At 44.9% G+C, this 14,561-nt stretch overlaps 1 protein-coding gene across 1 annotated transcript in view; it reads right to left on the reverse strand.

Moving 5' to 3' along the window:
* The window catches only part of CIAO3 (cytosolic iron-sulfur assembly component 3), a 67,055-nt gene that overhangs the window by 32,403 nt on the left and 20,091 nt on the right, over positions 1-14,561 (reverse strand). The window contains exons 5-8 of the mRNA XM_073615951.1: positions 12,906-13,040; positions 10,498-10,616; positions 9,848-9,977; positions 9,672-9,744 (exon numbers count right to left, since the gene is read on the reverse strand). Of these exons, the coding sequence (XP_073472052.1) occupies positions 9,672-9,744; positions 9,848-9,977; positions 10,498-10,616; positions 12,906-13,040 (457 nt within the window). The remainder of the gene's footprint in view (positions 1-9,671; positions 9,745-9,847; positions 9,978-10,497; positions 10,617-12,905; positions 13,041-14,561) is intronic.

Genomic DNA, 14,561 nt, shown 5'->3' on the forward strand with positions numbered 1-14,561 from the left:
AATCGTGAAAAAACAGTGAAAAAGAAAACTAAAGCAGCTGCCACACACAAAGTGCTACTCACTAGAAATGTAAAATTATGAAAATGTGGCGCTCGCAAATGTTATTAGACATGTGTGACCGAGTGCAGATGTGAATATACAAAGCAAAAAACATGTAAATAAAGTCCAAATAAATGTGCTGAATGTTCTGATCCGCAATGGGAAAAAAACTTTTGAAGTGCAATGGACATCAGACGCTCCAGGACTTTTCAGGTGCAGAAACACCACCCCCACATGTGTCCCCACTCACCAAATGGTGATGACCCCCAGCTGGTTTCCAGAGAAGTTCAGGAGTGGTGATGTGCACATCAGATCAAAGGATTTCTTGTTGGAATTTCTCAGCAGAATCACCAGGCACCAAAAAAGGAAAATATGGAACTAATAGTGAAAAGTACCGTTTGAAAAGGGGATTTATTGAATATACAAAAGGGTACTTACAAAATAGTTGATAAAAACAGGCATGTAAAGGGATTAGAGATGGATCCGGATGCTGCTCACGGCGTGCGTTCCAGAAACCAGGAAGTGTGTTCCAAGGAGCAGGGAATGATGTTGGTGCCACCGGAAATACGTTGACATGTTTCGACAACCTACAGGGCGTTATCAAAGACTTATTTCCCGGCCCACTTGACCATCTTAAATAGAGGAAAGAAGGAAACATTCCCCACACAGAGGACTAAAAAAGATTTTACTTATGTATCTGGTTGAAAGGGCCGCCAACTCCGACACCCTTCTAGCCGAGGTGATGGCCATCAGGAAGGCTAGCTTGTGTGACAGCAAGTCTAATGGAATTTCCTTAATAGGTTCAAATGGTTGTTTCTGTAACACAGACAGCACCAAGTTCAAGTCCCAAGGACACATAGGAAGCGTCCATGGCCCGTCTATTGTCAGTCTCACAATCTCCGGGAACCAGGGCCTTCTGGGCCAGGCTGGTCCCACCAGAATGACTAGAACCCCCTCTCTCCGAATCCTGCGCAACAAATGTGGAAGGAGAGGGATCGGTGGGAAAGCATAAACCAGGGAGTACTGGCTCAATGGAACTATCAGAGCATCTGTTCCAATTGCCAGAGGATCTCTTGTCCGAGACACAAACTTCTGTAGCTTGTTGAACCTGGATGCCAGTAGGTCGACCACTGGCGATCCCCAACGTTGGCAAATTTCCCTGGAACACCTCTGGGTGTAGGGACCGTTCCCCCAGGCAGATCTGCTGCCGGCTGAGATAATCTGCCTTCCAGTTCTCTACTCCCGGGATATGGACTACCGATATAATTGCCACATGTCTCTCTGCCCAGGCTAGCATTTAGTTCACCTCCTTCAGAGCTGAATGACTCCTGGTACCGCCTTGGTGGTTCATATAGGCCACTACTGTGGCATTATGGTACTGAACCCTGATGGGGCAGTCCTGAAGCTCCATTGTCCAGGAACGTTGGGCCAGACGTACTGCCCGTAATTCTAGGACGTTGATGGGCAGTGTCTGTTCTTTTGCTGACCATTTCCCCTGAGCTTTGAGCCCGTCTAGGGTCGCTCCCCAGCCTGAGAGACTGGCATCTGTAGTCAATACTCTCCAAGTTACCGGGAGAAAGGATTTTCCCTTTCACAGGTTCTGATCCTGCAACCACCAGTTTAGGCTTAAGCATGCCTGAGGAGATGAGCACATTGGATAATCCAGGGCTTTTCTTCCTCTTTTCCAAGCCAACAAGATGTCTTGTTGTAAGGGCCTGGAATGGAACTGGGCATAGGGCACTGCCTCGAAGGAGGATACCATCCTCCCTAGAAGAGTCATACAGAACCGAATGGAGGGTTGTCTGGTGCCCCTTATCCGATGCACCTGATCCTTCAAGGCACAGATCCTTACGGGTGGCAAGAATACTCTTGCTTGGACCGTGTTTAGGATCAGACCTAAGTACTTTAGACTTTGAGCTGGTCTCAAGGCTGACTTTTTGGTATTTATGATCCAGCCTAAGCTTTTCAAATACCTCACTGTGTATATTATGCTCTGTTCTAGAGCCTGTACTGAGTGATCTCTGAGCAGGAGGTCATCCAGATACCTGAGCACCAGGATCCCTTGAGCCCTTAAAAGACCCAGTACTGGTGCTAGGACCTTTGTGAACACCCGGGAAGCTGTAGCAAGCCCGAAGGGTAGAGCCACAAACTGAAAATGACGTTCCTCTACTGCAAAACGTAGGAACCTCTGATAAGGCTGAAAGATAGGTATGTGTAAATACGCGTCATATCGATGGAGGCTAGAAAGTCTCCCCTCTGGAGTGAGGTTACTACTGAGTGGACAGACTCCATCTGAAAGGACTGTATCAATTAGATACTTGTTCAGGGATCTTAGTGCCAAAATGGGCCTTGTTTCCCCATATGGTTTCTGAACCGTAAACAGGTTTGAGTAAAACCCTGTGCCCCTTTTGAATACAGGAAACTCTACCACCACTCCTTGATGCACTAGATAATGTAATGCCTGAAGCAATAAGTTTCTTTTTAGAGGATCCAGTGGAACACTGGACCTTAGAAACCTCTGAGGGGGAACCCCCTGCAACTCCAGCTTGTAACCGCAAAATATAATCGAGGTGATCCACTCGTCTTGAATTGTCGTTTTCCAAATGTCTGCAAAGTGCAGCAGCCTTCCCTCCACCCGATGGAGTGGGGGCATCCCCTCAAAAGGAGGGCTTGGTGTTGGGTTTAGAAACATTTTGGACCCACTGCCTTTTCTGGCCCTGGCCTTGCGGCCTGTTGGCGGCGCAACCGCCCTGACACTGAGACATTTCAGGAAGCAGTTCCTGGGTTTTTAAACGAGGGACGTCTGGTGCTTTTCCTCACAGGAAGTAGAGAAAACTTTTCCCTCCAAAAATCTTTTGGACATATTTGTCCAAGTGATCACCGAATAAACATTCCCCATAAAACGGAAAATAACTTTTTACAAGGAAGCTCGTCTGACCAGTTCTTAAAGAGGAGTTCCCACTGTTAATTTTTTTTTTTTTTTTTAGGATCCATCTCTTTTGTTTATATGGCTTATTTAGAGCACTCACGTTTGTCGGCGCTTGACTGCCGATTTTATAGAGGAATATATCTTATATTCCTGTTTCAAGTCAGTTTCCATAGTGCTTGTGTGCATGTGAGGCCCACAAGCACTATCTTCCGGGCTCTGGTGCAGCTGAGCGAACTGCATGCACCGCCCATTCTCGCGCATGCGCTGTATGTACGGCGCAGCGCCGTACACTTCTGATGTTGCCATTACAACGGAGGGCATCATCGGAAGTGCCCACCCCGCTGTGATGGCAACGAAGCCCTCGGCACTGCCCAGTGACTCCTGGGAGTTGCTAGGGGGTCCCTCATAATCTGCCTCTTCCTCTCCAAGGCGCCTGACAGCATTTCCGACCTGACCTGAAAAGGTAAGTAAAAAAAAAAAAAAAAAAAATTTCCAAAGGTTGTTATTTAGATTTAATGCAGCTTAATAATGTAAAAAAAAAAAAAAAAAATTATGACTGGAACTCCGCTTAAAGCCATAAAAGTCTGCCCATATGTACAGACAAGAGATCATCCTCCTGGTTAGGGCTATCAGGCCGTTTGACCTGATCCTTTACGGACTGGCAAATACCAATTGCTGCAACAGCTGGCTGAATAGCTGAACTGACCAAAGAAAAGGAAGCCTTTAATAATAACTCCAATTTCTTGTCAACAGGGTCTTTCAAGCCCTGTGCATTATCTACTGGACAAGTTAAGTTCTTGTTTAAAGGAAGAGAGACTGCTGCATCTACAGCTAGCATGCTCCATTTTTGAATGAACTTTTCGTCCATGGGGTATAAAAAAGGGAAAACCTCTTAGGAGGAACAAAAGTCCTGTCAGGATGTTCCCAATCAGCGTACACCGCCTGTTCCAACGGGAGGTGTGGAGGGAAAGTCTGTGCGACTTGAAGAGGCCTCAGTGATCCCAGAGAGGACCAGGGGGGGTTCAGTCACCTTTGCAAGAGGCAACTTAAAAGGCAGAACGAACCATTTCAGTCAGGATCAAAAACCTCTGCAACCAAGAGGCAGACATCGACTGGATATCTTCTTGTCCAGATTGCTCGGAAGCAGACTCATTTGTCGGGCACTCCACCGAATCCTGAGCTCTAAGCTCTTCCCCATCCTCAACCCACTCCTGCACCAGACTAGGAGACTCCGGGAGGGGGATCTGCCACGCTTCCTGCCACCCTGCGGGATGGAGGAAATCATGCCAGCAATCGTATGCTCTAACCCAGCTAGGGCTGAGGACAGTTCATCCTTAGTGATAAAGGGTGAAGCAGCAGTGTTGACTGTAGGCACAATACCACATAGGCGCAGATTGCCCGGAAACCTCTGGTGCTTCAGGGGATACAACACTAGAAATATGACTAGGTTCATCAGGAACTACTAACAACATAGGTGTGCCCTTCCCTGTGCTGTTAGTCCCACTCCTCTTTTTGGAAGACATTTAATAGCCACAAACAAGGAGTACTTGGGTGTAGTATTAAAATACCTCAGAAGGGAGACCCTTTAATAGGGCTCACCAAGCCCCTATGCAACAATCCTGCTAAGCACCTTAAATATGCTGGGTGTGCGCCGGAACGTTCTGTGCACGCACGTGCGCAGTCCCGGGGAATGGGCGTGACTGTATTCGCGTAAGACGCAAATATTCGTGCACCCAGATAACGGCTACTGCGCATGTACAGCGAAGCCGCATGTGTCATGGCTGCCAAACAAACTGCTGAGCAAAACACAGGTGTCCATCTTTTAGCTAGCTTGACTGACTGTTACAACCACTGGGACACCCCACAATAATAAAGTAAAGGGGTTTCACTTACCCATCCAGGCGCAGGGCCACTTCGAAACCAAGGATCTTTACCCTTCACGGCGGGTTCCTGTCACTTGGACCTTCAAGGACTGGGTACCCTTTTCATGTTTAGGGTCCACTCCCTTGGACCTGTTCAGCGCCCGGAGGCCACATTACAGGCAAAACCTTGCAGGATCTTGAATCTTCTTTGCGAGGCTCGGGTACCATTTATCTAAGCATAAAAGGCTGTGTCAAATGGATCTGATCGGTCAATTCCTAGATTCATTTCGGAACAATTTGTGGGACTAGAGACCTGGAGCTCAGAGAGCCCAAACAAACTGTACCATCCACCTTGCAGACACTGGTAAAAAAAAAAATAAAGTACTTCCTGTATGGGAGGGGTTATATAGGGGATCACTTCCTGTCTGGAGACCTTTGGTCTACCAGTGTCCATTCATCTGATGAACTATAATCCAGCAGGTAATGAATATAGCCTGACTCTGTCCCATGATGTATGAAAAAGAAAAAAACCAGGAACACCTAAGCACAGACAAGCACTTGAGTTTATTCCTGAAGAAATGAGCACTTCAGCTATGGGCTGCCAGTGCTGCCGCTCTTGGGAGGGGAACCATTTGGAAAAGGCTAGCCACACTGTCCACTCAATGGTTCCCTAATGAGTGGGCAGATGTCTGCCTCTCCCCACACCCCATACACACAACTGTAGATCAGTTGAGCCCAACAACTCAGGTTTATGGACAGTTTAAAGCAATCATTCAGAAAGTCACTATTTGCATATTGGAACTTGTAGACTTTAATCTAAAGAAAAAACTAGAGTTAGACTTACCAGTAACTGTTTCTAGGAGTCCTCCAGGACAGCACTAGAGAGATAGGCTCCACCTCCGGAGGCAGGAAACACATATTCAGATCTTTAAAGGACGGCTTCCGTCCCTCCTTCTCAGTCTTTAACCGAGAACTTCCCCGAACGGCTTCTGAAACAAAAACCCTCGTCCAAAATTATAACAGCATATAGGGAGGGAATTCCTGCTGTCCTGGATGACTACCAAAAACAGAGTTACCGTTAAGTCTAACTCTAGTTTTCTCTAGTCGTCTGTCCAGGACAGCACTAGATCGGATCAACGAGAAATTACCAGATTGGGGGGGGGGGGGGGACTTTTCTCCCAAACGCTTGGTCTTGCGCTGAGATAAGGTCCAATCTATAATGCTTCATGGAAGTTGAGTAGTTTGACCATGTTACTGCTCGACAGATTTGTTCTGGTGTCGCTCCAGCTCGCTCCGCCCAAGAAGCCAATAGTGCCCGTGTGGAGTGAGCCATGGGGGAAAAGGGACATTCCTTTTTTAAAATTTTGTAAGCTTCTACAATAGCTTGTTTAATCCAGCTTGCGATTGTGCCTTTTGAAGCTTGGAATCCCAATTTTTTTCCCGAATGCAAAATAAATAGAGCATTGGATTTTCTAATGCTTTCAACAACACCTATGTGCACCCCACCAGCTGCTGACAGGATTCACATTACTCTTTAGCCCGGATCCCTTTTAAAGGGGGGGGGGACAATTAAAGGGCTACATTTGAGTCCATCACCCCCCACCCCCCCCAGCCCCGTAGGTCAAAGGCACCCCGTGTCCATCTACCTGAGCTGGGTTGGCCCCACTGCCACCTGGTTCAGCTGGATCCATGTGTCTGTTCCGTGCTGGAGCATCACGCTGTGGATCCAAATCACTTGGTTCCCATCCTGTGGCTGGCGTTTTTAAAAGAACCGCCATGGCCTCGGGCGTCCATGCTCACCGCGTGACCCAGAACCAGAAGTGGTGTGCCGGAAGTCTCCTCCCTCCTCCTGCGTTTCACAGGCCGAAACATGACGCCTACGCCTGCCCCCCCCCGCTGGACCCACGCCAGGATACCATAGTATCCGGCCAGCCATGCGGGGAACGTCAGCCCTCCCCAGGCTATAGTGGAGGATGACGCCGGTACCAGCTCCTCTGCAGCCTGACCGGGGGACCCAGATGCCTGCCACCTTTCCAGGTATTTTGCAGACCTCCTTCCCCTTCTCCCACAGGTAACTCCTAGGCTCAGGGGAAGGAGAGCTCCATCCAGCCTCCTCCTCCGGTGGAGGAAACACAAAGACTGAGGAAGAGGGACGGAAGCCGCCCTTTAAAGATCTGAATATGTGTTTCCTGCCTCTGGAGGTGGAGCCTATCTCTCTAGTGCTGTCCTGGACAGACGACTAGAGAAACATTTATCTGCTAACAGTTTATGCTAGCAAGTATGCACTAGAACTGTTTTTTTTTTTTTTTTTTTTTACCAAACACACAGCTTTTTACTATTCCCTACTTTATCTAAAACTATAATTAAAGACTATTTGGATTTACTTAAACTTCAATATCAAAAATAAATCACTGGGCCTGCTTAAAACAATTGCCGTATTTATCGGCGTATAACACGCACTTTTCCCCCCTGAAAATAGGGGGAAAATCAGGGGTGCGTGTTATACACCGATAGCGTACCTCGGAGAAGGAGGGGGACGAGCGCCGCCATCACTGAGCCGTCATTGTTCGTTCACAATCGCTGCCGGAATCACTGAGCTGTCATTGTTCAAGATAGCCGCCGAAATCACCGAGCCATCATTGTTCACGATCGCCGCCGGAATCACCGAGTCGTCATTTCTTGTTTACTCGGCTCTGACAGCACACACACGTCCCGCCCCCGGCATTGGACCAGTTTTCTGTCAATCACAGGAGCTGGTCCAATGGCGATGGCAGAGGCGGGACATGTGTGTGTGAGAGCCGAGTACTGTAAACACAAGATGACGGCTCAGTGATTCCGGCGGCGCTCGTCCCCCTCCTAAATTCCTGCACTGCATGAGAGATGGCGAGGCTGTGAATAGGCATCAAGCTGCATTGGATGGGTGCAGATCAGGCTGCAGATGGGCACAGAGGCTGCATAGAGGCATCAGGCTGCATTGGATAGGTGCAGATCAGGCTGCAGATGGGCACAGAGGCTGCATAGAGGCATCAGGCTGCATTGGATAGGTGCAGATCAGGCTGCAGATGGGCACAGAGGCTGCATTGAGGCTGCAGATTGGCATCAGGCTGCATTAGATGGGAGCAGATCAGGCTACAGATGGGCACTGAGGCTGCAGATGGGCATTTGGCTGCATTGAGGCTGCAGATGGGCACTAATCAGACTGCATTGATTGGCACTGACCATTATTTTGCTTCAAAGTGGTTTATTTGAAAAAAACGTTTTTTTCCTGAAACTTCCCTCTTAAATAGGGATGCGTGTTATACGCCGATAAATACGGTACTTGTCAAAAACAAGCTTCTACCACCAGATGTCACCACTGTACTATTACACAACAAACTATTTTTAATGGACAAGTGTACTTTTATTACACTTAGGGTCAGGCACTTTCCCCTAGCACCCTATTCAGCACTTCCAGCGAGATCATCTTCACTAAGCATCTTTCTCAGCAATGAACAGCCAGGACACCTAATAGGAGCCTTTACACAGACATAAATGTGTACATGCATGCAAGGAAGGCACAGAGACCACCTGGGAGAATTTTAGAGGCTGTGCAGTGCAGGGGGGGGGGGGAGTTAAAGAGAAGCTAGAACTGCTTTAGGTCAGTTGTATGTTTTTTAAACTGGTGTTTTATGATCTTAGAGCTTGGGTCTATGAACAGCTTAACCGGTCTTAGACTTTGGACATGTCAAACATGCCACAAACATCTAAATACTTTGGCTTTGGGTGTGCGGTACGTCCTGTCTGCAGCTCCCTGCCCACATTTATTGGCAAATTCCAGCTGTTCTTTTGACAGCAAGGACTTGTTTGGTATCAGAATGTCTAAAGAGTTAAGAAGAATTGCCATGTAGCAATCTTAAATTTTATTAAGGCTGACCACATATACAAATGTTATTGTGCAATTTTCTTTTAGGAATTACCAAAACCATATCATATGAGGAAAAACCGAAACGCTTTCAAATTTGGATTAAATCAGGCAGGCCCTTGCACTACATAGTTGAAGGTAAATCTAAAGGAAATTGAAAAGGAAAATTGTATAATGTATGGCCACCTTAAATTGTAAACACTCTGCTTCATAGCAGATCAAGAGGTGACCTTTCATCTGCATAGGATATCAGCAATTATGCAAATAAAAAAAATAAGCTTTGTTGCTATATAGCCTCTTGTTAACCTTAAGCAGACCAAAATGACTTCTTCCTCCCCTTAGCTATTTTGCTACAATTTTTTTTTCTTCATGTTTTCATGCTCTAAATTGCTCTAGTACACTGAGAACATACAGGTGTGAGAACTTAACCGGTAAAGCAACATCTGTGGATTGTTAATAAACATACAGGTTCAAATTATATATGCTAACATATACCTGTCATAGAAAAAAAGATGAAGGCTGCCATTTCTGTAGCTCCTTCTCAAAATGCTGGTTGTCTGGTTATCATTCTGACAATTCGGCAGCTACTGAGTCTTGGATACAAATTAAGCATAGAGATAGAAATTCAAACTTTTCTCGGACTCATGTGCCGCATGTTTTTCTTGGCCTGTCACTAAGATGTAGGGGAGGCAGATGCAGGTAGACAGTTAGCCTTGTCAGGAGTAATGAAACCAGACAGTCAAGGCAGTTAGCATTGTCAGAAGAAGGGGAGCAAAGGAAGGCTCCTCATTTTGTTTCCAAATTTTATGCTGCCTGCTTCCACATAATTATTACTGCTGCTAGCAACAGCTTTGTCATGGCACCAAAGCAACATGTGTAAATGTGCATAAGAAGCATATAGGAATAGAAGCACTGTCTAATGTATTTAAAAAAAACTCACTCTGTGTCAAGTGGACAGGGATTCACATCTGCTAAAGACATTTCTTCTTGTTCTAATATTCGCAGAACTTCCCCTGCAACGAAACGTCTGTCTTATATTTCTACCAAATAAAGGATTTAGGAAACTACAACGTTACTATCCAGCACGTTAAAGTAAAAGCAAGATACATCACTCACCAGTTGTGATGACACAATCTACATCTCGGGTCTCATATTCCTGGTTAAAGAAGTCTGGTCTAGAAGCCTCTAGTTTTTTGTCATAACAAGGCATCACTGTCACATGGTAGATCTGATTTGGCTTTAGATTCTGTGTTGATTAAAATAAAAAGAAAGGAAAAGCAGTAAGTCGAAATTAATGTCATCAGATAGCAGATAATGACCAATATTAAAAGTGTTACTTAAAGGTACATTTAAAAAAAAAAAAAGAGCATCCTCAAAAGCTCCTCTTCTCGGGTCCCACATTAGCGATCTTGGCTCCTCCTCTTCGTGTGCTCTCTCCAAAGCAGTGTGTGTCTATGGAGCCAGGCTCCGTAGAAACACACAGCGAGGCTAGCCCCCCACTTCCTCCTCACTGTATTTGATTGACGGCAGCAGTAGCCAATGGCTCCTGCTGCTGCCCAAGTCCCTGTGTGAAGAAGAAGAGAGGGGAGAAGAGCTGCAGCCATGCATAGCACTGGATCTCCTCTCTTCTCCTTCACAAAAGGAAGGGGGGGGCTACAGAAAGCTTTAAAACATTTTTTACCTTCATGCAGGGAATGCATGAAGGTAAAAAAGCCATTAAAGTTTGATATGCCGAAACATTTGTCTGGTATTGTCAAGTGTCCTACCTGTGTCTGTGCAAAGTGATTTTTGATCAGGGATCCCATGACTTGCTGTGGTGACTTAGTGACGCTGATGTATGGGATGATGAAAGAGCCATGTGTTTTTTCAGCATAACAAATCCAGCCTGAAATAAAAAAAAAAAAAAATGCAAGAATGTATTTTTCATATCTGCATAAAAAGTCTTGTTTCAGGGGTGAGAACTCCCTTAACCAGTCTAGTGGTACTCCTGTTAAGGCGAGTCATTGGTATATTGACAGTGGGAAACAGAATTGTTTCTTAAAGGGAAAAGTTCAGAAACCCTTTCAGGTGGGGCCCTGGACTATTCAGGGTGCTTCCATTGCTTATAACGAATTAAATCAAACAGTGGATAGAGTGAGAAGGTCCGTGCAGCTGTAGGAGTCCTAAAAGACCCAAAGCCTGGAAAAGCAGGCTGATCCTCCAGATGCAGAATGGAACATACTGCAAGAATTAGATCTGACACAATCCCCTGCAAATTCTAGATGACAGCAGAAGACTGATGCCTCAAAAACAGTCTCTTTAGAGACAGATTGCTGGGAATCTGAATCGGTCACAGAGATGGTAACAGGGACCAAAGACCTAGCCTGGTCTAGGGCCTCTGGAGGGTCAGAGATAGACTCTGCAGTAGAAAGCGCTGGTGTGCACTTACAGTCTCAGTGGGAAGGATGCTCTACATGCAGCCAAAAAGTCCCAAGTGGTCCCTCTAGCTATTGGGGAGGACCCAGCCTCTCCTGACAAGAGCTCAGAAAGACTCCAATGATGATGAGAATGACGACGACCCTATGGGGAGACTTTCCATCCCAAGCACTATGCGAATTGTCGTACCCAATTTGTTGTATATTTCTTACAATGTGAATGCGGATGCTTTTACATTGGAAAGACTATTCAGGAATTCTCCAAACATATGTACAAGGCCGTCCCCGTTCTGCATGTCGCCCAACACGTGAGGACTGTCCCCATGTGCTGCACACGCGGCTGTGGGTGTAGCCTAGCAAAGTGTTGGCGGCGCGGCGATGAGTGGTGTCATCCTGCCCCTCCGGGCGGGGGTTGCATCGCGTGTCTTCGCACCGAAGGGCCCACCCCGCCCATGCCTGGCCCCTCCCTCAGGCCGGGCTTCTGCAAGGATTCCGACCACAATGAGTAGGATGTAGTTTAGTACACCTGCACATCATTACAGGTAATCAACTTCTCTTTTTATACAGCCCAGTGCCTGGTGGTGGTCTCTTCCATTTGGAGCTGGGTTTGTATTCTGGGAAGATGCATGCACAACTACAGCAATAATAAAAGGTCAGTCTTTTGTGATACCCTCCCAGCACCTTCATTCTGCTTTGCACTCCTCCATTGTTGTCATATGAGAGCCCACTTAAGCCTCATACACACTATTAGATTTTCTGCAGATTTTTCTCTTCAGATTTACCAAAACCATATAATATATGAGGTCAAACCTTAAGAGTTTCAGTTTTTATGCAATCAGGCAGGCCCTTGCACTACATGGTTTTGGTAAATCTGAAAACCTGCAGAAAATCTAATAGTGTGTATGGGGTCTTACTTCTCTTTGACTCACTGATCTTTTGTGCACACTGCTGACTTTAACTTTTTTCATTAGCTCACAATCAGAAAAGTAGAACCTTTATATTCTGACCCTTCATTTACAGACCACTCCTACATCCTCCCTCCATCCTCCCTCCCGGCTGCTTCCCATCAGCCTGTCTGGACTGGGTGGGTCCTTGTGGCACTGCATCCTGGGTGCGGAGGTTTCCTGCCCTCTCTTCCACAATCAGATCTACCAGTCACCTCGGCTCCATCTGAAGTTACTTTACCATTGTCCATTACATGTCCAATGTAAATATAAATATATATTTTTTTTTTCTATTGTTACCCATGTTATTTACTATTATTGTCTCATAGAAAATTGTGTACCCCTAAAAATAACTCCGAAACATGGTCGGGTTACAACGGGGGACTCTTTTGGCCAGCTCTTGTTCAGGCTGCTATTTCAGGGTGTTCCCCACTGTCGTGGGTACTTTTCCTCTGTACATGTAGATGTTTACTATGCTATGTTGTATCATGTTTTATGAATGACTTGAATTTTTAATCATATATTAATAAAATTGGTGACCAGCCTTATTTTTACTAATTGCCTCTTTATTGCCTTAAAGTCCCTGAGGGGTTCCCTTTCTGCTGCTATTTGCATGCAGTTTTTGTAGTTCTAGGTTGGCATACAGGGCTTACATTTTTTCTGTCAGTTTTTAAATCTTCTGTAGGTGACAGTATAACCTGACTGTCTGTGAATTCCTGTGTCCCTCAATGAATGAGAAAGAAAAGAGGCATAGACATAAGTAATGACCATGATATGTGATCATTTTTATGCAAAGACGACATATTATAGGTCTACCTGGGCAGGCGGAAGCCAGCATTGGAAGGGCTTTCTTATCTTCTGTCTGTCTCTTGTATCGCTTTATAAACTCTTGCTGACTCTCCAACAAGCTGAAGTTTCTGGAGAAGCTTGTGTCAAAAACACGGTGAACACCTACCAAAAAAAAAAAAAATGCAATAAACTCCTTATGTGCATTCACATAATGTAACATGCCTCTCTCATATCAAATAGCACAGTTTTGCACATTTGTTTTATAGTAATAACAACATATGATATTATATATATTATAAACATAATGACTCACAATTATACAAATCAAAATTTTAAGCAGTGGTTTTACAATAAAAAAAATAAAAGAAATACAAAAATCTAAGGATTCACTAAGGAAATACAGCTACACAGATATTTGTTGATCTTTTGCCATACTGCTACCGATGCCAGCAATGATCCGTGTCATAGATTATTGAGACTAAAAGTAAGAATCAACATGTTTGGGATTAAACAATGAAAATGTAAAAAACCTTCGCGCTACTAAAATGTGTTATGGGTGAACTCCTAAAAACTATATAATTTCAAGTACAATTAATAAATGAACCGTTAAATCACAAAGTGCATATAGTGCATTGAAGTGCAATCAAATAAATCGAAGACAGCTGTCTGCAGCAGAATCTTCCAGTGTATCACAATCCACTCTCAATAAATCATAATCATAACTTGATCCCGCGCTACAGCAGAAATATATAAAAGAGATTCTTCCCTAAATAAATGAATGAACCTTATGTATAACTAATACAATAATTAAAAGACAACAGTGCAAGTGCAAAAAATTAATAAGTCCAAAAATAGATAAATCAATCACGGGGCATATGATTCAAGGTGATGTTAATCTCTTAATTAAATCAACTAAAAATGTCCAAAAGAAGGAAATTGTGTATAAGAAGTTCCAGCAAAACGGTGGACAGGGAGAAGTTTAAATCCAAAAAATGAGCTCACAGAACCCTCACCTTCATATCTTGATAAATCAGCATGTAGAAAAAAATGGGGATCAGTTCCGTTATTCCAACTTCTACCACCAGGGGGTCCTCCGTTCCACTATAAGTATGACTGCCTGAAGTACCAGCATAAACCCAATAAGAAGAAATTCCGTTATATCGATATCCACCACTAGGGGCTCCACTGCTCCACCAAATAGGTCATCTGAATAAGACTCTACATCCAAGTCCTCATATGGCCTCGTCACCTCCGCAAGGGGGGGGACACGAGGGGGAAGAGATAAAAATGGTGGGAGAGAGAGAAAGCTCCAATAGTGTAGTATATTATAAGCATATAAGTTTATTGCAAAGATAAAATTGGACTCTTACAATAAAAGTTTAAAAAACAAGCATCAATCAGCTACTAAAGCGTCTGGACGCCAGTCTCACATCACTTCCGGTGTACTTCAACCTCCGGCCACTCCCTATGCGTTACGTCATCACGTGACTTCATCAGGGAATCCCCTGATGAAGTCACGTGATGACGTAACGCGTAGGGAGTGGCCGGAGGTTGAAGTACACCGGAAGTGATGTGAGACTGGCGTCCAGACGCCTTAGTAGCTGATTGATGCTTGTTTTTTAAACTTTTATTGTAAGAGTCCAATTTTATCTTTGCAATAAACCTTTATGCTTATAATATACT

Source organism: Aquarana catesbeiana, linkage group LG02 (assembly GCF_042186555.1).
Source record: "Aquarana catesbeiana isolate 2022-GZ linkage group LG02, ASM4218655v1, whole genome shotgun sequence".
Lineage (NCBI taxonomy): Eukaryota > Metazoa > Chordata > Amphibia > Anura > Ranidae > Aquarana > Aquarana catesbeiana.